The following is a 24618-nucleotide window of genomic DNA, read 5'->3' on the forward strand; positions in this document are numbered from 1 at the left end:
TATAAAGGGCTCAAAACCGACAGGTGGTTAATGTGTCAGACCGACCACATGTCAAATAGATTTATTCAAAAAACACAATTCTGTTTTTTTTCTGAAACTTGTTTAATTACTAAATTAAGTTTAAGCTGATTAAATGTAACTGTTTAAGTTAATTTAGTTGAGATCACCAACAGAAGCTAAATGCAATTGACTCAAAAACGTATAATAAAAAATATTAATTTTTAAAGTAGGGACTATCGCATATAGTGAAATTAAAGTGTTATTTATGTTAATATTACAGTACAAATGTATACATTTATGATTTAAAATGTAAATGTACATACTGTTTGCTAATTTTTAGATGTGTGTTATTTTGCCTTAAATTAATGAATGCTGTACATGCAGTGTAGCAATCATTTCCTTGTAAAATCAAAATCTAGATGTCACGATCTCGGTCTGATCGACCGTTCTGTCTTTTTGCTTCTCTGTGTTTGTTTTGTATTTTGACAACTCCACACGTGCGCGTCTGTCACCAGGGCGATCTCATTATCAATTATTTCCTGCACCTGCGTCCTTCACCTGTTCCTGATTTTCTCCCCATTTTGTTTGGTATTTAGTCTCCCTGTGTTCATTGTTCGTCACTGTTATGTCTTACCTCAGTTCTTGTCTAGTCCAAACTATGGCATAACACAAATGCAACTTTGGAAATTATGTTGGTGACTAAAAGCATCCAAAATAAACCAAAACTCTGTTATATTTTATTATTTGAAGTGCAGTCACCCTTTGCCTAGAAATTGCTGAACCATATGCGTGTGATTTTTCAAGAAGCTTCTTAAATGTTCAATTTAGGATGAATTTTAAAGAGTACAGATAGAGTTCATATTTAATCTGGGCTCTTATTGGCTGCTTTTTCTTCAATATTCAGTGTAAGTCATCTATTTCAAAAATAATATTTTTAAATAAAGTTTTAGTTTTCTAATAACAACAATTAATCTGTTTGGCACGGGTATATTTTTGTCTACAAAAGAAATTTTAAGCATTTAACCATACACCTTCAGCTTAAATGATTTTTAAGATCATAGTTAACATTTTAGTCAAGTGTGTCCAAACTTTTGGCCTGTACTGTATTTCCTGACAGACGAACTCGCCACTGATGGATCCAGCGGATGTTGACGCAGTACGCGCTGCTTTGGCACAGCAGGGGGCCTGGTTGGGACAGCAGGACTCTCAGCCCTCTACCACCTCGCAGAAGGTGGAATGCCTCGCTGCCCGGGTCTCTGATCTCAACATCCAGCTCGAGTGCATGCAGCTTGAGGCTTCCGATCCTCGCTGCTCGTCTCATCCTGAGCCCCATGTTACCAACCCGCCCACCTATGATGGAGATCCAAACACCTGCCGGTCATTTTTGTCACAGTGTTCCATATTTTTTTCTCTTCAACCTCGCAGACATGCCACAGAGAAAACACAATGGCATATGTCATTGCCTTGCTGACCGGTAGGGCGAGGGACTGGGCCACAGCGGTCTGGGATGCTCGAGCTCCTTTTTGCCAGTCCTTTGATGATTTTCGGAAGGAGATATTAAGGGGGAAGCGGCCGCAGCACACCTGGTCCGTCTTGTTCAGGGACAGATTACTCTATTCAGTTCCAGACTTTGGTGGCTGTGTGTGGGTGGAATGAGGCTGCTCTTCGTGCTCAGTTTTTAGAGGGGCTAAAAGACAAGATACAAGACGGGATTGCCACTCATGATCTTCCACGCTCTCTCGATTCTCTAGTCGAGCTCGCTCTGTGTGTTGAGAACCATCTATTGCACCACCGTCATCGCCGCTCATTACGACACCGTGTTCTCCTGGACGAGGCGGTCGATTCATCCTCTTATCCTCCATCTGTCTCCCCCCCTGTGCCGAGCGAGCCGATGCAGTTAGAAAGGATGATCTCAAAACTTCCTTTCATAAGCAAGATCATTGAAAAAGTTGTTTTCAATCAGCTGAACAAATTCTTAATTTCTTAAGAATCTGGTTTCAGACCACACCACATTTTGTCAAAAAGAAGGACTGCTCCTTACGTCCATGCATTGATTACAGAGACTTAAATGACATTACTGTTAAAAATAGATACCCCCTACCTTTAATGTCTACTACCTTTGAACTTCTGCAGTGAGTGCATTTCTTCACCAAATTAGACCTGCGCAATGCCTATCATCTGGTGCACATCAGAGAGGGCGATGAGTGGAAGACGATGTTTAATAGACCTTGCGGACATTTTGAATACTCCGTTTTACTGTTCGGATTAACGAACGCTCCGTCCGTCTTCCAAGCTGTGTGGCCAATCCCCGACTCTCGTAAGGAGGTTCAACGATTTCTGGGTTTTGCTAATTTCTATCAGCAATTCATTAGAAATTTCAGTCAGATTGCTAAACCTCTTACAGCACTCACTTCCACTAAGGAGAGCTTTCTCTGGAACAGTGAGCACCAGGAAGCCTTTGATATGTTAAATGTCCCAGTTTATCTCTGCTCCTGTGCTTTCTATTCCAGATCCTACGGCTCAGTTTATTGTCGAGGTTGATGCATCAGATGTCGGGGTAGGCGCCGTTCTGTCCCAGCGGTCCACCAAGGATAGGAAGGTGCATCCATGTGTCTTTTTCACCCAACGGTTAAACCCAGCCGAACGCAATTACGAGGTAGGTAATCGGGAGTTGCTGGTTGTCAGACTGGCTTTGGGCGAATGGCGTCACTGGCTGAAGGGTGCCTCGGAACCTTTCCTGATCTGGATGGATCATAAAAACCTTAGATACATCAGTTCGGCCAGGAGACTGACCTCGCAACAGGCTCGTTGGGGACTCTTCTTTGACCGTTTTAACTTTTCCCTTTCGTACCGGCCGGGCTCCAAAAATACGAAGCCTGATGCCCTCTCTCGCTTGTTCGTTGCCCTAGCGTTAAGAGGACCAAAACCATCTTTCCAGAGGGGCGGGTGGTGGGTTCCCTCTGCTGGGGAATCGAGCAGCGGGTGAGGGAGGCCAGCCGGGAGGGGGAAGTGCCAGATGAGTGCCCAACGGGTCGGTTGTGGGTTCCTGCTGCGCTCCGTTCCAAGGTCATCCAGTGGGGTCATGAGTCCAAGTTTGTTTGTCATCCTGGAGTTCGGAGATTGTTGCTACCGTCCGCCAACAATTTTGGTGGCCGTCTATGGTGTCAGACAGTTTGTATTAGCCTGTCAGGTATGCGCTCGCAACGAAACCTCTCATCAAGCTCCCGTTGGTCTGCTTAAACCCCTTTCTGTTCCCTTCTGCCCCTGGTCACATCTAGCCGTAGATTTTGTTACCAGCTTACCTAATTCTAAAGGCAACACCGTTATTTTAATGGTGGTGGACCGTTTCTCCAAGGCAGTTCATTTCATTCCCTTACCCAAGCTGCCCTCTGCCAAAGAAACGGCCCAGGTATTACGTTAGTATTAACAACGACAGTGGGGCTTCTGGCCTTAGTCAAAAGAGTTTCTGTTACTGTTGTAAAGATCAAATGGGGGGCCCCATACATTGATTTGCGCTGGGTCCACAAATTTGCTAAATCCTCAACTATGGGTAATATACTTATGCCGCAATAGTTAGCCTGTCTGGAACCAAGCTGACTTAAACCACATCACTGTGTGACACTTGCATTACATGTGAACGACCCCTACACTAATAGGATTTGTTTCTCTCTCCCTGTCTCGTCCTCGATCCCGAGGACAATGAGACAAACAGTCCCAGTTCTGGTAAATGTGAAGGTCGGAACATCCCTGAAATACTAGCCGTCCTAGGGGGGTTTTCAAACCGGGGAGTCAACCTTCATTGGCTTAACTTAGCACCCCCTATAGACCCCTTCATGGTTCACGTCACAGGCGGTTCCCACTGCGCATGTCGGGGTCAGAAAAGTCATTACAGCAGATTGAGTTGCGTATTATTTGGTATCGTAAAAAATGCCTACTTACGTCGTGGGCTGTGAAAATCGCACCAGGTCTTCCGTTAAGTTTTCGCGATTCATGCAGAATCTCAAAAACAAAAAAATACAACATCTGTGGCTGCAAGCAATTAACGTGCAGACTGGGACAATGCAACGATCAAAGAGGCTTGTTTTTGTAGTGCTCACCTCATTTGAGGTAAGTCATCTTTTTTCAGCCCTGTTAGATGAACTTATAAAGCCTTGATAGTATGAACAGTTTGACCCCATGCTGCACGCGCACCCGATAGTCATTCAATGTTTACAAACCTTGAAGGGGTCTATACGTTACATTAGTAATATGCTCGCTTATAATGTTGATTCATAGCTGCAGCAAATTCTGCTGCTTATGCTATCTGTACTAAGTTATGCTATCTGTCGATTTTTCTGTGTTCCCTGCTTCTATTAATGTAAAGCTGCTTTGAAACCATTACCAATTGTGAAAAGCGCTGTATAAATAAAATTTAATTGAATTAATTTAACACGTCTTCCGCTTACATGGTCTGCCTACTGACGTGGTATCTGTTAGGGGTCCCCAATTTATTTCCCGTTTTTGGCAAGAGTTCTGTAGACAGATTGGCACTACTGCCAGCTTATCTTCAGGTTAACACCCACAGACCAACAGGCAATGTGAACGGGCTAATCAGGATCTCTGCCAACCGCTCCGCTGTCTGACATCTCACTATACGAGCTCCTGGTACCAACAGCGTCCTTGGGTTAAATATGGCCACAACTCTCTCCCTGTTTCAACCACCAACATATCCCCTTTCGAGGCTTTGATGTGTTTTCAGTCACCTCTGTTCCCATCACAAGAATCCGATGTGGTGGTTCCGTCTGCTCTAGCCTTTGTTCAATGCTGCAAGCGCACTTGGAACAGAGCTAGAACAGCCTTAATTCAGGCAGCCAGACAAACCAAAGCCGTGGCTGACCGACACCGCCGACCCGTGCCCCATTATATTTGTGGGCAGAAAGTATGGCTTTCTTCCAAGGATCTGCCTCTCCGACAGCTCTCTAGCAAATTGACTCCTCGGTTCCTTGGTCCATACAGTATTATTAAGGTCGTCAGTCCGGTGGCGGTTAAGCTCAGATTGCCTCCTGCTCTTGGTGGGATTCACCTGTTTTCCATGTATCCAAGGTCAAGCCTGTATTCTTTTCTCGCATTAACCCTGTTCCCTCTGCCCACACCCCTCTTCTAGTGGACACCTCTCCTGCCTATAAAGTGAGATGGTTATCTCTCCCTGACCGGCTCGGCAGTTGCGATCTCCAGTGTTTGCTCAGTGACTTTGTCTCTCCCTGGCTCAGCCCAGTGGTTTTTCTCTGTCCTTTACTTAAGCCTTTATTAAACTATTGTTTTATCTGCAACTGGATCCTTGCTGTGTGTGTGTGTTTTTATATACATATTTCCTGACACTAGGGGCCCTATTTTAACGATCTGAAACGCAAGTCCGAAGCGCAATGCGCAAGTGACTTTGTGGGCGGATCTTGGGCGCCTTTGCTATTTTCCCGGCGGGAGAAATAAGTCTTGCGCCGGGCGCAAATCAATAAGGGGTTGGTCTGAAGTAGGTTCATTATTCATAGGTGTGGTTTGGGCGTAACGTCAAATAAACCAATCAGAACGCTATGCAACATTCCCTTTAAACGCAAGGGCGCAAGTTCCATGGCGGGTTGCTATTATTATGACGGATTTGACAGGCGCACGCCAGGAGCGGTTCACAGCCGAGGAGACCCACGTTCTTGTAAGAGCAGTCAAAGACAGAGAAGTTGTTTTGTATGGGGATGGGAGAAACCCGCCCGAATCAGCGTCGGTTAAACAGGCGCGAGAGGAAATAGTCGCAATTGTCTCATCAGCTGCGCCAAGCATGTCAGGAGACTGGGGGACCCCAAGCTTGCCAGCATAAATCGGGCACGCCGGGCACACAGGAGGACATCGCTGCGTCCACCCTCACCGCTGAAAGGGTTTGGGGGCTTTGAAATTGGACACAAGAAACGCAAGCAAGGTCCAACCCCAAAGTACACTTACAAATCAAGTTCACATACATGAAGGTTTCTTATGAAAACATTTTAATTATTTTTTAGATAAAATAAACGTAATATATAATCGTTATTTGCATGATAATTGTTTAACGCTGCTACACAAAATAAATAAAAACTATCACCACAATGCTCACCACAATGATTTCCCTTATCTCATGTGTTAATATTTTTTATTGTAACAATTTATGATTTGATTTCCCTTATCTCATATTTTTTATTGTAACAATTAATGATTTGCAAAAATAACTGTTGCATCTGTGTAGATTAGATAAGCAATGTGCGTTGTGCACGCTATACATTATGGTCAAGCATGCGCCCTTAAAATAGCATAATGAACCACGCGCAACGCGCCACTGACTTTAGACCAGTTTTTTTTGGTTAGTAGCGCAATTGTTTTTTGAAACTGCAAAATAGCATAAGAGATGGTTTGCGCCGGAGCACGCCTCCTTTTTTGCGCTGAACCGCCCAGGGAGCGCAAGTTCATTCCCTAGTTTGCCGACGTGCGTCTGTGGAGGGAAAAACCCGCTGTGCGCCGGTGCAAAATACGAATGATACATGCGTCACTGACAAAGTCAATTGCGCTGGGTGCAAGATAGGGCCCTAGATGTCACTTGAGTAGAACACTCACATATACATGCATATGTCTAGTTTTTACTTGTTTTTACTTGTTAAATTCATGTTTTTGTTTATTATGGATTTATGTATACAACAAACATGATACTTTCCTGGCAGTATAAACGTATTAACCCTTTCCCCAGCCAGCGCCAGCATTTTCTGTGATTCACAACCATTTAATGCCTTTCAGAAATTGTTCTTCTTTAAATTTAGAAACATACAATATATGAAACAAAATAAAAATAACAATTGAAAAAAATATAGGGAGTGCCAAAAATGTCAAATTTTGAACAAAAAGCTGAGATAATTGCACTTTTGTGAAGGACTTTTGTCCACAAATACTAATTTAATGACGGGAAAAATAAACCTAAAAGGGTTGTTCCTATTCTCGTAATGAATAATGCGTGTGTTTTGGGCATAATGTGCATTAGACTAGCATGAATAATCAATATATTCTGGCGTATTGGTTTTAAGGGTATTCCTCACAGTATTTTAAGTTCATACATTTTGTATGTTAAAAAGTGTAATAAATAATGATTTTTAATTTTGGGGGTCCAAAATGCAAAATTGTAAGCATGTTTGTTCATGATTACTTTATTGTTTAAATAAAGACAACATTTAAGTTTACAGTGTACTTCACATAAACATTGAAATTTCAAGTTCTCCCATTTCATATTCTACTCTATTTACACAGTGTTTATTGCGAAAATAACATAGATCTCTTTTATGCACCTATGACAATAATGTATTTTGACAGGACACTCATTTAGGCATGAATAAATGGCCTTAAGAATGAGAGGTGATTCTAGAGATTCTAGACAAGTTGGTAACACTTTACTTGAAGGGGTGTCCATAAAACTGACACAACGCCCTCACAATGATGACACGACACGTGTCATAAACACGAAGGAGATTTTATGCACATTTATGACAACTGTCATTGTGTCATTTGCCCAATTGTAATTTTGTAATTGTTAAAAAAAATGTAATTTTTAATGCAAAGATGACATTGTTTGAAATGTCTTTGTTATGACAACTTGACATAAACCAATACATCATAACTTGTAATAAATATGTCATAAACATGACATAGCAGAATAATTATAAAACTTTAGAAACAACCTAGCTTTATAGGTTTATCATTTAATACTTTGTCAAATAATTTTAAATACCTTAACACAATGCAACAGACATGTCAAAATATTATACTTAACTTTATGTATGTGATCAATATATAAAAAACTCACAACTATCAGAATTTGTTCTTCCTCACAAAGAGGGTTCTGAACTTTTCTGACATACAAGAAAAAAACTAATGAATAAATGTAATGTAGTTTTTCCAGCGATATGGACACAATGCTGCATGGCTTAACCCATTAATGTACTGTTTTCATTTCATTTTAGGTGAGTCTCCAAATGCAATAAAATGTAATTTTATTAATTTTAATTACAATTATTAATATTTTTGAATGATTGATTTTATTTTATTTCTTATACACTTTAGTATTAACACTTAATTACATTTTAATGACAAATTATATCTGTAGTTGATGTCAAGAAAAATATTAATGACGCTGTTATAAAACTAGTACTTAATGACATTTTAATGACAATTTAAATTTGTATCACTGGTAAAAAGTGGTCAGTTATGTTGTTTTGGTAATGTCAAGTTGTCATAACAAGTAATGATGTTTTGGTCATAACAAAGACATCTCAAACAATATCATCTTTGCATTAAAATTACATAGTTGAATGAATGACACTTAATGACAGTTGTCATAAATGTGCACAAAATCTTCATGTTCATGGCACGTGTCATGTCATGACCAAGAAAGTGTCATGACAGTCCCATGAACACTCCTTCAAGTAAAGTGTTACCGACAAGTTCAAGCTGTTTCAGCCCAAATCATTGAGTTAACAGTAGAAATGCAACATTCACAGACCTTCATTTTATGATGTTGCATGTCAAAGATGTTAAACAATATGAATGAGATGGTGAAATGACTTCAATAACTGACAGCCCTGAAGACATTTCTCTGAATTAAAGCAAGTTTTCTATACAAGAACATCAGATACACATAGAGTTTAAATTATGACTGGCCATGTTGCTTTAAAAGATTGTCAGTATTATATTTTATAATTTGATTATTAATCTCTTTAAGGCTTATAATACATAAAAAGTTCATGTGCAATGAATAGATTATTGGTCAAAGCAGTTGTGGCACATCAAAGCTTTTCAGTCTCAGTTAAATAAGTCTAACAATAATATAAAGTTATATTACTGTGCTGGTTGGGCAATGATAATCTAATCATAGCTGCTGACTGTCTATATTCACCTGACTACACAGCAAAACCCCAAGTGTTAAATGAATACTGCTGTAATCCACATCCATAGTGTTAAAGATTAACACTGAATGAGTGATTTTGTTTTGTTTTGTTTACTTTACAGAACCATCAAAATACTGCTGTATTATGGGGTTATCGTGATACTGCAGCCAAATATCTATATTAGCCAACAATTTACTCACCATTAAGCCATTGAGATACATTTTAGTAAATGCTAAATTGCTTTTTCTAGCTTTATCAGGGAAGAACTGCTTTAAAAGTGCATCCATCCTTCACAAAAGTAATCAACACAGCTCCAGCGGGTTAATAAAGGTCTTCTGTGGAAAATGGATGTGATTTTGTAAGAAAAATATTCATATTTCAAACTTTTTAAACTATAATAACTAGCTTCCAGTAACAACGCCATCTTGGATTCACATGATTCACAAAAGAGTTTAAGTGTAGTGAGCATTCATCTTTGCCATAGGTACTTGTGCAGTGACTCTTGTGAATCGTGACTCCAAGTAAATTGTGAGTCCAAAATGGTGTCATTACGGAAGCTAGTTATTATAGTTATTACAAAGTTATTACAAGCTATTACAAGCAAACAATATAATTTTGGCTTCTTTCGTTGTTATAAAAACAAGACGTCAAGTGTCAAGTGCCGAGCTAAAGGTAAAACTAATCAGTGACGACTTGTAATCTTTTCTTCAGTGATTGTGTTTGTTAACAGCAGGTGTTCATCATTAATGTTCATTTACCACTTCATTATTGCATTAAAGGCGGAGTCCACGATGTTTGAAAGACAATGTTGATATTTGAAATCACCTAAACAAACACGCCCCTACCGCAATAGAATCTGGACCTTCTGTTGATGGACCCGTCCCACACATATGCAACCCGGCAAGGATGTCGGTTAGTAGACACACTCCTTACTGTTGATTGGGTAAGTGTGTTTTGGTAGTCGGCCCGTCTCCTTTTCCAAAGCGTTTTTCAAACATCGTGGACTCCGCCTTTAACTTCAACACTTGAATCAGTGTTACTTTTTAACACTAATCTTTAGTCTATATATAATCCAGACCATCTGGGTATGGATTATATAGGGGAGAGCTGGGGCGAAAGTACCATTTTCAGAAAAACTTAATTTTATAAGATAATTTATGTTATATGGAATTTTGGAACAAATGTAAAAGTATAATTTCACTTTGAACATTAGTAGCAAATTGTTACTTTTGACCCTTTCAGATGGGACGAAAGTAACAAACAGATGGCCAAATGTAACACAACAGAACAAGATAGATTGTTAATATGTATCTGCAAACATATTCTGCCATTTATCTTTGCAAATTTAATTAAAAATAATTAAATTACATTTTCATTTTAAATTTCAGTTTCATCAAATGATTCAAAAGCAACCAACAGTACAAACTTGATTTGTTGAGAATAAAACATTTTTAACAGTATGAACACTATGAAAATTAATTTAAATCATATTAGAATAATATACATTTTCAACATAAAGCAGCGGGACAAAAGTAACAAGCGTTACTTTCGTCATGAACAGGAACTCCTGACATTTTTAAAAGAGAAGGTAAACTTGTGTTACAGGATGCGTTACAGCACTATATAACCTGTAGATTGATCAGTATTGTAACACATGAAACACAAAATGCATTATAAGAACAAATTATAACCACTTTAGGAATTTACTAAAGCTTTCAGGACCTACACGCACAAAACAAAGACGAAATAACGCAATATTTGTCAGCTCTGTCAAGGGTTTCGAGCTAAAGATGCTGTCATAGTTTGAAATGCCAATGTAGTCAGGGATGGGCAGTATTTTTGATACATGTATTTCAAATACAAAATAGTATTTTGATGAAAATGCCTTCATGTTTTGTATCAAAATACTTTAGTGTTTTGTATTTTTAAAATACTGTAAAATACTTTGTAAGAAGTCTACCTGATGACATCATAGAAATGCGGCCTCTGATTGGTGATAACTCAGAAGTTTACCTAGACCAGAAAAGTGATCCATACGCCTTATTCAGTCCCCCGCCACATTGATTTCAAATCGAGGCCGTGAGGGACCGACGTCCAGAGCGTGCAGTTCAAACCTGTAGGATGCTGGTCATTCAGCCATCCAAACACAAAATAGATCATTTTACAAATTTTCACAGGACAAAGAACCTCAGAAATCAAGGATTGTCAAAATAAGAATAGACATATGACCCAACCTGAGACGAGAACAGCGCACCGCGCACACAATATCTGCCTTGGATATTAGCCTGTTGGCCAATCGCCAATCTCTCATGTTGTACACATGTTTACTTTTCTTTTAAAACACTGATACAACAATACAATATGTTATGAATACACCAAAGTATACATCTCCAGTTTGTATAGAACATAAATGTATTTTCTATGTTTGTTCAAGACATGAACATTGACTTAATAATGTGCGATTGACTTGATATCAATCTATTTATGTGATATTTTGTTGTGCAAGTATTGTTTGAGGTAAAACCCCATATGAACCTCCAAAGTTGTGTACAAATGTTATTTAGTTAGAAATTAATCCTGCTTCTGATTCCGGTCAGTGTGCTTAAAAAAAACTGAGAAAAGTTTTTAACGTATTCATGCCTTGCGTTTTTTGTAATCGGTACGAATTGAAGATATGTATAGTTATAGGACTATATTAGTGTTTTAAAGAAAAGTAAGCTATTAGAAATTAATGATTAGCCAACAGGCCAATAACAAAACAAAAAATTTATGTACACATTGCGCTGTCTCAAATAAGGTCATATGTCCCCTCTCACTCCAAAAATCCATGATTTATAAGGTTCTTTGTCCTGGGGAAATTTGTAATTGTGTTTTGATGGTTAAATGACAAGCATCCCGGTACAAAACAATATGTTTGAAGCGCACGCTCTGGACGTCCATCCCCCACAACCTCGGTCCGGAACCAACCCGGCGGCAGGCTGAATAAGGCGTATATGAAATGTGGTGGTCAGGGTAAGAAACGTGCATGCTGCCAGCTTTTCATAAATAATTTGCTATAATTTTTAAAAGTTAAGTTTTGGCGTTTGTTTTAGTAGGCTAAATAATTTAGCTTGCTACTTTCAGTCTATGTTGGTTGTGCATGAAAAACATAAAACTTTTCAGTGTTGTACAACAATAACAACTGGGATTTTATTGCTGTAGTACGGTCTAAACTTGTTTGTCAGTGTTGCTTATGCAAAGTAGGCCCTTTGTTACCAGCTGCATATGTCAGTTTTTTGCATGACTCAATCAGAGTCAATGTAATGGTGAAGCAATAGATCAATTAGTCCAACTGATGGAAGGTTTGTGAAGAAATTTCATGCTCCTTCGTAAAAGTATTTTTTAGTATTTTCAAAATACAGTAGTTTATTTTGACACATTTAAAACTAAGGTATTTGGTATTTTATTTTAAAATACATTTTGATGTATCTTTGCCCAACCCTGAATGTAGTCAGAGCTCTGAGAAATCACTTTGTTACTTTTGTCCCGCGTTACTTTCGCCCCGGTTCTCCCCTACACCTACAAGGGGCTGTTTTCCAGACAGGCCTTATCTTGATCCCAGACTAAAATACATGTTTGAGCAGCCTTAATTTAAAAACACCTGACATATCATACCATAAATCAGTGCCACTGTTTTGTCTCAAGATGCACACCTGCATTGTTTTTTGTTAGTTTGGTTTGTAAAAACTACTTAGATGTACCAATATAACTAAGGATAAATCCTGGATAAACCTAAACCCTATCTGGGAACGTGCCCCATGAGTGTTAATTTAGCACCAAGGGGTTTTGCTGTTTATCTTTATCAGTCATGGTGTTATCTTCTGGCACATTATCATTTCCTCTATCCTCAGTACTAGTTGTAGATGTAATGATCGTCTCCTCCTCAGTTCGAACCACAGAAAATCTAGTGCGATCACTGGACCATTCACAAACAGTGACCGTTGTCTTTGTATTTAATTTGTCTTGTGAAATCACATCTGAAGTCCCTCTGTCAGAAATTTCACCCCCTGAGCTACTCTCGTGGACCGTCTTCTCTAATTTATGAGCAGAACCTTTATTTGAGTTTTTGTCTAATGCTGTTTCAGGGTCAGTATGAAACACAGCAGCTGAACTCAGGCACTCTTCCAGAGAGACCGACAGCTGATCAGCAGTTTTCTGCCCTTCTTTGTCCTCCACAAACATCTCAGGTACCACTTTGGTTCCCACTGGATTATTTCCCTTGTAGAAGCCCAGCAGTGGGAGGCTTTTCTTCCGCTTGCCTACGTTTGGGACCGTGCCATTAGTTGCTCCGTCTTTAAACATGTTGCGGATGTTGTATTCCTCCTGAGGCTTTTTTGAGGTATCTTTAATTCCTGAGAGAGTTGTGTCATTCGACACATCACCCGGTTTAGGAGTGGGCAGATTAATCGAACCTTGAAGGCTGGGTTTTTTCTCCATGTGGGTGACACGAAATCTGTGGATTTAAAGATGATTCTGACATAAGTCTTACAGTTACAGTTTTAGATCATAATAAGGTACAACATGGCATGTCGATTATATTTTAGTCACTGCCTAAAACTGGTATAAGGCATTCTTTCAACTGTGAATGCAAGAATTATACTATTTTGGAAACAAAATATATATGATTGTGTGATTGATTTTAGAAATGAAAATAATATGAAAAGAATGTACATTAGGTCATACCTGCCCACAGAAAATACAGTCTGCTCCCCTGGCCGGGCTTTGCTTTTAAACATGCGACTTCTGCGTCGTGTTTTTAATACATGTCCCTGTCTACAATGGACACAAGAGCTGATTTCACCTCCCAGATGAATTGTATGATGGTGAAGGGGAGGACCATCTATACTGTCTTTGTGACGTAACCTGGACAAAGAAATACAACACTATTTAGTATCTCTATAAAAATATATGACCGTGACCATACTGTTTGCTCAAATGTACATCATATTTAAGGTCCCAAACTGAATGAAACACAGAACGTTTGACCAAACTTTTTCAATGCTCATAACTTTAAACATATCTTAGTCCTAGCAGTGTGCCTTTGTGAAAAAGTGTTGGCCCCCTTCAGATTTCTTATGTTTTTGCATATTTGTCACACTTTAATGTTTCAGATCACTTAACAAATGTAACTATTAGTCAAAAATAACACAACATGCTGTTTTAAATGAAGGTTTTAGAGAAACAAAAATCCAAAACTACATGGCCATGTGTGAAAAAGTGTTTGCCCCCTTAAAAAACATAACTTAACTGTGGTTTATCACACATGAGTTCAGTTTCTCTGGCCATACTGAGGTCTCATTACTGCAATACATGTTTGCAATCAAGAAATCACTTAAATAGGACCTAGCTTGTCAGGATTTAGAGGACACAAAACACGAACCCAAATGCAGACATAAATAACAAAGGGATTTATTATAAAACAGGGGAAAAAAACAGGAAAACAAAACCCACGAGGGGCAAAACAAGACAAGGGAAACAACACTACACTAAACTGACACTAAACTTTAACATTACTAACAATAAACTTCTCAAACACAAAACAGATCTAGACTTGGATATAATACAAAACTTACAGGAATCGGCAGGGCATGAGACACGTGCACAGAACAGCAAACACAAGGACAATAAATAGGGACAAAGTAATTACATACACCTGGAAAATAATCACGAGTAAGGGATCGGGGAAAAAGTGACGAGACCCGGGAAATGCGTGGTCAGAATAAACCAATACTACAACCACACATTTCCCACATAAAACATATGTACTGTCAGAACCCTGCCATGCTAAACTAGATCTAAATACCAACAGGATCCGGCAGGATTCTGACATAGCTGACAAAGTGAAGTAGACCAAAAGATCCTCTACACATCATGCTGAGATCCAAAGATATTCAGAAACAAATGAGAAAGAAAGTAATTGAAATCTATCATTCTGGAAAAGGTTATAAAGCCATTTCTAAACCTTTGGGACTTCAGCGAACCACAGTAAGAGCCATTATCCACAAATGATAAAAACATGAAACACCTTCCCAAGAGTTGGACAAATTTTATCCCACAAGCACAGCGACGACTTATCCAAGAGGTCACAAAAGACCCCACAACAACATCCAAAGAACTGCAGACCTCACTTGCCTCAGTTAAGGTCAGTGTTCATGACCTCACCATAAGAAAGAGGCTTGGCCTTCAAGGCAGAGTTCCAAGATGAAAACCGCTGCTGAGCAGAAAGAACATAAAGGCTTGTCTCAGTTTTGCCAGAAAACATCTTAATGATCCCCAAGTCAAATACTGTGGACTGACGAGATAACAGTTGTACTTTTTAGAAGGGATGTGTCCCATTAAAGTTAACATATTGTCAAATCTGAATTTTGGCCAAACAAACCCCCAAGGAACATCGCACCATGTGAGAAAATGCTGTTTAATAGATGGATGTCAGGAAACTAAATCATTGCCCAGGCTTCTAAAAAAAAACATTATAAAATGGGCAGTTCTGGTTCTTCATTTTGATTGGTTGAAACGTGTTCTAAGCCGTGATAAAATACTCTGGTAAACCCCACAGTTCAGACCGCATTTCATAAGTATCACTGCACCACTGTTGCTGCGTACTGATTTGTGAAAATAAACACCACAGTCTTTAATCATATTCATAATTTGTCTACAATTGCACAATTAATGGCGATATCCAGATAAATGTCAATAAATATTAGTCCCTTTCACACATACAGTCTTTACTGGTAATTTACCGGTAAATTGCCGTTAACATGTCATGTGTGAACAGAACCTTTACGGTAAATCAGTGCTCCCAATTTACCAGTAAGACAGGTTGTAAGATTACCAGTAATTTACCGGTAAGCGCTGTGTGTGAACGAAAATTATAGGATTACCGGCATTTAGAACGGACGGTGTCAGACCGTGCTGACAGCTTCGGGCCAATCATAGCGTTTTAATACAGATGACGCGTTTACCCCTGCAGTGTTTACTGACGTTTCCACACACATGCTGCTTGAAAGTTGAGCACACCTGAAGTTTACGTCCACATTTCTTCACCAAAGTTGTTTAAAACAGCTTACCGCCGAATTGCCGACGTCCTTGGCACGCCCTCTGTGAAGCCTAAAGTGCAAACAGTAGGCTACTGTTGTTAAAAACGCATTTTCGGTTTGACGTCGTCTCATTCAATGTTGGTTTGGTCATGAGCAACTTCGCGACTGTTTACCACAGACGTGAAAACAACAAAATACGGACCGTGGTTATGAACGACGTGGATTATTTACAAATACAACACTGAGCTCTCCGCGTGCTACAGGTACTTCCGCTTTCTCAACGAATTTACCGGTATTTTGATACTGATGTGTGAATGATGTCTTACTGGTAAAATAACAGAACGCCACTGCGTGTGTGAACAGCACATTTTTGTATTTACTGGTAAATTCATTCTGGTAAATTCATGGTAATTTACCAGAATTGCTGTGTGAAAGAGGCTAGTGTTGAGTCATATAATCAATAAAGAGAAAACGCTCCCTGAGGAGTTTGTACCTAAAGTGGAATTATCTGTTTAGCTGTAAATTTGAGAGGTGATAAGAGAACAAATGAAGGTAGGATGAAACGTTTTTTTTTTTTTTGTTTGTTTGAAAGCGATGGTCTGTCTTTTTATTTGATATTTTATGTTTATTTAAAGGAGATAATTTTTCTGTAAGGCATAAAACTAAAACTGGGTGGCAACTTGAAAAAAAAAACGCTGATGGGGAAAGAGTTAAGCATACTTCCAAGCATATTTGATCAATACTTTAACAGTTGCACGGTGTAAATGTTAATGTATATTTTAGATGAATGTTGATTTATAAAAATAAATACCACAGTCTTTAATCATATTTTCATTGTGTCTTTGCTGCATCTGTGTTGGTTGGGAACTGTGCTCTGTTTCAGCCACACTTGATTCTGAGGAACTACTTTGTTTGGCGGAAGAGTAATATTTGTACTACTATAATTATTACGACTTAGTTGTGTTTTATTTTATGAAATCCTGCTATGCATATGAAGTAACCGTATTATAAAAGCAATAAGCCCCGCAAAGCAGTGGGGTTACAGTGCATTTTATAACAGCTAAGGGGCGTTGTTAGGCATGACGCGAAGCGGGGCTGCTTCTTGGGGCTTATTACCTTATTAATATACGAGAACAATGGCTAATGTTCATTTTTCCAGAAATTCCTCAACAATTAGTTTGACTTTAGCCTTCTGTTCTAAACATTTCACTGCTTTAATGTGGCAGTCTAATGTGGTTTCTCCAGGAATCTACTCATCAAAGATGTTGCAGTCCTAACTTTGTTGGGTCCGACCTCAAATCCACAACTCATAAGTAAACACATTTTAAGTAGTGCTGCATGATCACTTGCATGTAATTGTCACGCGTATTACTAGTCAGCTTGTTGATTAGTAATAAAGCACCATTGCCTGCTTTTAGAACCGGCTGCCGTTATGCAACGCTAACGTGATGCTTACTGGAGGCATACATGTTGTTTTGTAATGTTAAAAGTCTTTGGTAGCCACAAGTTTTGATAGAATATCTGTTGGAAATCAGACGTTGTTTGTTTTCTTAAGTTGCAGACACCGGCCCTGTTGGTTTATGTTTGTTTATTGAGTTAAACATGGTAAGGTTAAAATCTCTTAGTCTATGTGTCTCTCTGTCTCGGTTTACTAACCTAACCTTTAGTGTACAGAAACCAACATTTAGTGGACTTCCATGGGTAACGTTAACATTATTAAACTGCGTATTTCACTCATAAAACAGCAGGCCAATGAGAAGAGAGGCTCATGAATATTACTTATAACAGGCCAAAACAACCTGTTCTTAGCAGAGCTCCTGGAAGAGGAGCTGTAAAAAATATATAGTGATTGTTTTTGGTACTTAAACTGCAAATATATATTCTAAAGGACATCATAACCTAAAATTAAAACTCTAGAAGATTTAAATGTATGTGATATGTGATCTTTAACTTCTGACATAAAAGTAACACAGCATTTGAGAAAGAGAGCATCATACCAACAGTAAAATATGGTGGTGGAAGTGTGATGGTCTGGGGCTGTTTGGCTGCTTCAGGACCTGGAAGACTTGCTGTGATAAATGGAACCATGAATTCTCTCTACCAAACTATCCTGAAGAAGAATGTCTGGCCAGCTATTCTTGACCTCAAGCTGAAGCAAACTTGGGTTCTGCAGCAAAACAATGATCCAAAACACACCAACAAGTCCACATCTGAATGGCTAAAGAAAAACAAAATAAAGACTTTGGAGTGGCATAGTCAAAGTCCTGACCTCAGTCCTATTGAGATGCTGTGGCAAGACCATAAAAAGGCGGTTCATGCTCAAAAACCCTCCAATGTGGCTGAATAACAACAATTCTGCAAAGATGCCAGAATTCCTCCACAGCGCTGTAACAGACTCATTGCAAGTTACTACAAATGCTTGATTGCAGTTGTTGCTGCTAAGGGTGGCCCAACCAGTTATTAGGTTTAGGGGGCATGTAGTTTTGGATTTTGTTTTAATAATAAAAACCTTCATTTTAAAACTACATGTTGTGTTCACTTGTGTTATTTTTTTACAAAATATTTGTTACAAAAACATTTTTGGTGATCTGAAACATAAAGTGTGACAAATATGCAAAACATAAGAAATCTGGAGGGGGCCAAAACTTTTTCACACCACTGTAAATGTTAAATTAATACTGAATTTACAAATTCAAATTTTCCACATCAATATTTTGCACTGATAACTAAAAAAACATTCCTTCATATAATTCTAAAAAATATGTGATCATATACAAAAACAGAATGAAATATATAAGCACCAATGATGTGGAGATATGTAAAGACTCGTTTTGTTCCATCATTCACAAATGATATGAAGTAATATGATATGATGTCATTTAGATTTCAAAGCCACATGTGTTGATAATACAGTATGTAAATATACCAAGGGTCATGATGTTCACAAACATTTTGGCCACCCAGCATATCTTTGAAGGCCTCTGTATTAGCTGGAACACAAAAGTTGTCATAAATTATGTAATAGATTGCATGCAATTAGATCCAATAACATGCAAAGTGTTGGTAAAAATAATTTAAATACATGACGAAAGATATAGTTAATGTTTTCTGATTAAGAACAGAATAAAACAAAATACTACAATGAATCTTTACCTTTGTTTTCAATGATGCACTTCAGAATTTGTTCCACAGTGTCCTGACTGTCATCTGATTCATCTGCAGATACATTTTTTTTTTATATTACATTTAAATGTTAACCTGTGATGGGTTCAATATCCACATTTCTGGGTTGGGTCAAATACAGTATAAACATTTTCAATGGTTGGGTTTGTCAACATTTTCAGGGTTATTAGATCTTAAAATCCTAATGTTTGTTGAGAAGAACAAAGAAAGTCATAAAAGGTTTGAATGTCACAAGCACAAATAAATCATAAATCCATTTTAATATCAGGTGTAAACAGACTCTTAGGGTTTGTTCACACAGCACACAAATTTGATTAGTTTTCATGTCTAACTGTTGGAGCATCATGCTAAATGCTAAAATCAGATCTGTTCATTTATGTTGTTTAGTCTACAGCTGGTGTATTTCCATCAGTTTGGTTTAGTAATGTCAGCTGAATGCCAATATATTTCCTAGATGTGGAGTGGCTTTGAAAATGGAAAACTAGATATTCGTCTCATGCCTTAACTCTGACAAAGAGTCGACAGAGAGCACATATATGATGAAATACATTCAGAAAGACACAATCAGTTTGTCCTTAACACTAGTTGTGCTAAATGCCTGCAGATAACTCATAAACAAACCAAACTATTTTACATGTTTTAAGTTGTGGTGAACAGATAAGTTGACTATATGAGTGTATTGGGTTCATCAATGAATCGTGTTAGTTACTAGTAACTTTATCTTAATGGACGTGATGTGTGCAGTTAGAGATTTGAAACCATGTTTATTGTCAATGTTATGGTGGTTTCCTGTAGTCAAACATCACTGAATTGTGAAACATCAGTGAATAATTGAAAATCAAGATACATTTTTTGCTTTTTTTTCTTTATAGATAAAACTGCATGCATTACCACATTATTATGTGATAATTATTATAAATGGAACAGAATTAGCACTTTCTGTCAATCTATAAACGTGTTATACAAACAGTGTTCTAACCTACATATTTGTACATGTGCATTTCTGCATATTTATGATTTGCCTTTTCTGTATTAATACTAAAAACTATTTGCTTTCTGAGTAGCAAGATATTATTGTCATTCATGCTTAAACAAGCACACATATTAGAAAAAAATGACTTGCCATCTTTTTCTGTCTCCAGTTTGTCCTCGCAGGCTTCTTCATCATCCTCCAGTTCACATCTGTAGCCTTTCTTTTTCAGCAAATGGCATACCAGGAAACCCAGAAGACCAGTGATAAAGAAGAGAAAGACCATGAGGAAGATGATATATGTTGGCGGAGGTTCACCCACACTGGGTGTCTCGTGGTCTGCCATCCCCCTGTCAGCTTTCACTATGGACGGTCTGCAAAATGCACAAAAGAAAATCCATTACATTTGTAGACGAGGTAGTGCACGCTCCAGCATTGAGGAAGGACTCTTTGTCACGCCACCTTACTCTCCTGGCTCATTGAGATAATCAGTCACTCGACTTTTCAGCATATATTTCTTGCTAAAACCTAACTTTATCTTGCTTTCCAGGCATGTGGTAGGAACAGCTTGGCCCACACCCTACGCTTTCACTCAGATAAATCAGCAAAACTGATATACGTCATAGCTTCAACAGAGCCAAAAAAGCACGGTGTATTTCTAATTATGTTGTTTGAATTTTGTTCAGTAACAACTGCCACAATAATTGGATAACCATAGTGTTGGTTAGTCAGTAGAAACCTTACAGTATAGTTTTAAATGAGTAATATCATTTGAACCCATACAGCGAGAATGAAACAAATTAAAGAAACATACAGTAAGTTACAATATCTTTTATAATACTGACATTCAAAGAAAGTCACAGATTTACAGAAATGTAACAAAGGAATAAATATTTTATAAACCCAACTTTGTAATGTAATGTATGGGTCTCAGACCTTTGAAAAGTACTTAAATACTGAAAGCTTAATTGTATTGCTCTATATAACCACTAAGAAAATGTCTGGTGCTCCACTGGCTACATTACAGGTCTCTTCCAAAGCAAGGAAAAACATTACAGACACCCTGGACACAATCTCTTTGAAATGTTGCATTTCAGGGCTCTGAATACAAGCACATCTATAGAGAGATACAGGTGAATCTTTTCCATTTAGCTCAATCTCCTCATCAGTTAGCTGTCCCACCAGAGCCTCTTATTCTAATATACAATATTCCCGCTGTTTATTTCCACTGTGTACTGTATAATAATGTCAACTTATTCTCATGAAATGCGTATAAATAGCACGCAGTGTGAAAAGTCGTGCGGTACATTTGCAAATTCCAATTTTGCGTGCAAATGATACGCCAATACTTCCCGTCCTACGGCGCAGCTTTTTGTGTCGTTTTATGTATTGCATTCTCAATGTTTTCTCATTGTCGCTTGGGTTTGGGGTTAAATATGGGATTTGCTTTAGGATGTCGTTTAATATATAGGTTTCTCCATGTTTTTGTCTATTTTTAAACCATGGTCGCTTGGAATTGTGGTTAGAAGTAGGGTTTGGGTTAGGATGTCATTGTATGTAACAAAAAGATGTTTTAAACCCCAAACCCAAGCGACAATAGTAAATAAACAACACGAAAAGATGCACTGTATTACAGTTTTTTTACAGACGCTAGGACACATTTCTCAATACTTAGGTAACTTTTGCAAAATTCTTCACACAGTGAGCACAACAGAAGTCTATGTGGGCTAAACTGAGGATCAATTATCATTGCTTTGGCGCAAAATCCATTCAATGACTACATCTCTCAAATTTCATGAATTCTTTTCTCACTCAGACACAACAACTGACAAAAATCTTTGTACGTTCAGACCAATTTGCACATGCTTACATACTGTTTTCAAAACTGTTAAACTTATGTTCAAAACAATAACATGATACAAAACTGAATAAGACACAAATTTGCTACATTTCAACAGTAATATTTTAATGAAATATATTTTAAATCTTAAAATTAAATGCTATATAAACAATTGGACCAGTCACAGCTGTCCACAGCCCAGTAGATTAGCATTACTATTGTATCTGTATCAGTGGATGGCGTGTATACAAAGTCTTACATTTTGGAATTATGCAGTGGGAAAAAATAAACTACATAAAATATTGACAAATTCTGCATCATGTCTGATTCATTCCAGTAACATATAATGCAGTGAGTTATAACAGAGATGCGTCCTTGTTTTACATGTATAATGCTACATGTTGTTAGTGTTTTTTAGCTCATTGTTTTGTGGGTGACAAAGTGTGTTTGTCGGCTGTCAACCTTTGCTAGCGTTCTGGAAGAATGAGTTGATTTGAGACCTGAATAAAGTGTTTTGGTAATTGTAGTGCATTTTGAATGTAAAATGAACTGCTTTGCCAAGCTGAAAGTTGGTTAGAAGAACTGTGTGAGGAGTTTTGCAAAAGTGACCTAAGTATTGAGAAATGTTTCCTAGCGTCTGTAAAAACTGTAAGTGAACTGGAGGGACTGGCGTATCATATGCACGCAAAATTGGAATTTGGCAAATGTATTGCATGCCTTTTCACACTGCGTGCAATTTATACGCAAATCATGGACATTGAATCCTATAGAATCCTATATAAATTCATTTCTATTCATATTTCTTGTACATTTTGGCACATCTTATTACCCCTTGAGCTTTAGATATCATCTAGTTATGTATTCACAATCACAAAATGTGTGCGTGCGTGTGTGTGTGTGTGTGTGTACCTGGTAATTATCACGTTTTGGGGACCAATTGTCCCCACAAAGATAGGAATACCAGTGTTTTTGTGACCTTGTGGGGACATTTTGATGTCCCCATGAGGAAACAAGCTTATTAAGCAAACAAAATGATTTATCTTGAAAATGTGAAGTAGTAGAAGGGTTTCTGTGATGGTTGGGGTTTGGGAATGGGGTAGGTAAGGGGAGTAGAATATACAGTTTGTACAGTATAAAATGCATTACGTCTATGGAATGTCCCCACAAAACATGGAAACCAGAATGTGTGTGTGTGTGTGTGTGTGTGTGTGTGTGTGTGTGTGTGTGTGTGTGTGTGTGTGTGTGTGTGTGTGTGTGTGTGCGTGTGCGTGTGCGTGTGCGTGTGTGTGTGTGTGTGTGTGTGTGTGTGTGTGTTGTATATTTTTACTCTTTATTTTATAAGCTCTTTCTGAATCAAATGAGTTTGTTTGACAGTCAGTACGTTTGACCTGAAGTCTGTTAAAACTGAAATGCATAAATTGTTTATGATTTTGGATCAGGTTACAGTGCATGAGCTTTATATAGAGGAAAGCATTAGCAAATGCTGGTGAGATGCTCTGCACCATGAATAGAATGACTCAGCTTTCTTTTGACCTCTACAACCAAACACACATAGACTGCATGAGTTATTCTCATCCTCAAGTTAACTTGCATTAATTAATGTAACCTCATACTTTACCTTACTGTGTTTACTCATGAGGTTGCCTATTTAGAAAATAATTAGATTATGTATAGAAACGTTATTTATTTAAATGCAATGCACGCATTTTACATTTAACACTTTGCATTATAATGAGTATAATGTGCCTGGATTTATTAGGCTACGTCTCTTCTTTATACTTTGTGTTCAGTCTGCACATCTGTTTGTCTGTGAACTGACAAGTAGTATGTTAAGTTGAAGTAGCCTAATTTAACTTTTAACGAAAAACGCATTTTAAAAGATTTGAGCGCTTTTGTTGACGCGCGTTATGAAAGTCTTGATCCATATAGTGTTAGACGCTGCTGTTAAATACATAACGTAGACTTCCTTTATAACATCAGGGTCAAATGTTATTTTTTCCATTACAGTCAAATATCTAACAAATAAAATATATTTAGCCTACTATTAATTATAATACCACTTTAAAATAAAAAAATACGAGAGAAATTTAAACGCAACCATCAGCAGAAAATAAACGATATTATGTTCAGGTACTCACCAGTCGTTCGACATGTAGAATATCAACTGATATTATATTTTGATGCAGCAGATAAACACAAACGACAGCAGATGTGCATCTCAGCCCGCTGGATATTTAAAGGTAGATGACACCTCAAAATGTTTTTGTGCAGCCTACCATGAAAGACACAGCACTCTGGAGCAGTAGCCTACCCCTACACCATCCTTTGGGGACAAGTCTAATTATATATATGAAGATAAAAAAAACTATGAATGAGGTATTCTCATGGCTTCTGAACATATCTGGTTCCTTTTCATTTCACTTTGCATTATCACTGGAAATAAAAACTTTTAAATTAAATTTAATTAAACTAAAATTTAATTCAAATCATTTTAATTCATAATAATCATTCATGTATGTCAAGCTTTTCTTTCCCAACTGTAATCGTTTGGCTTTTCCTTGTAGAGCATCAAAAGTTTATCGACTGTTTGTGTGTGTTGATCTTTAGGTGGCGCTGCTGTGCTCT

General features: G+C 37.9%; 1 protein-coding gene across 3 annotated transcripts; it reads right to left on the reverse strand.

Moving 5' to 3' along the window:
- Nucleotides 1–6369: 6369 nt before the first annotated feature.
- rell2 (RELT like 2) lies at nucleotides 6370–24312 on the reverse strand. Of its 3 annotated transcripts, none has more exons than XM_055178222.2 (6): nucleotides 24132–24312; nucleotides 20307–20527; nucleotides 19154–19216; nucleotides 18927–18990; nucleotides 13647–13826; nucleotides 6370–13416 (listed from the first exon to the last, which is right to left on the reverse strand). In XM_055178222.2, exons 2-6 carry the CDS (start codon nucleotides 20497–20499, stop codon nucleotides 12729–12731), a joined length of 1188 nt encoding a protein of 395 aa, XP_055034197.2. In that variant the 5' UTR covers nucleotides 20500–20527; nucleotides 24132–24312; the 3' UTR covers nucleotides 6370–12728. The 3 variants fall into 3 exon arrangements, with proteins under 3 accessions (XP_055034197.2, XP_055034198.2, XP_073710109.1); XM_055178223.2 differs by lacking the exon at nucleotides 24132–24312 and adding an exon at nucleotides 20616–20711; XM_073854008.1 differs by lacking the exon at nucleotides 24132–24312 and having other exon boundaries at nucleotides 20307–20647.
- Between the last annotated feature and the right edge of the window lie 306 nt (nucleotides 24313–24618).

This window comes from Misgurnus anguillicaudatus, chromosome 16 (assembly GCF_027580225.2).
Source record: "Misgurnus anguillicaudatus chromosome 16, ASM2758022v2, whole genome shotgun sequence".
NCBI lineage: Eukaryota > Metazoa > Chordata > Actinopteri > Cypriniformes > Cobitidae > Misgurnus > Misgurnus anguillicaudatus.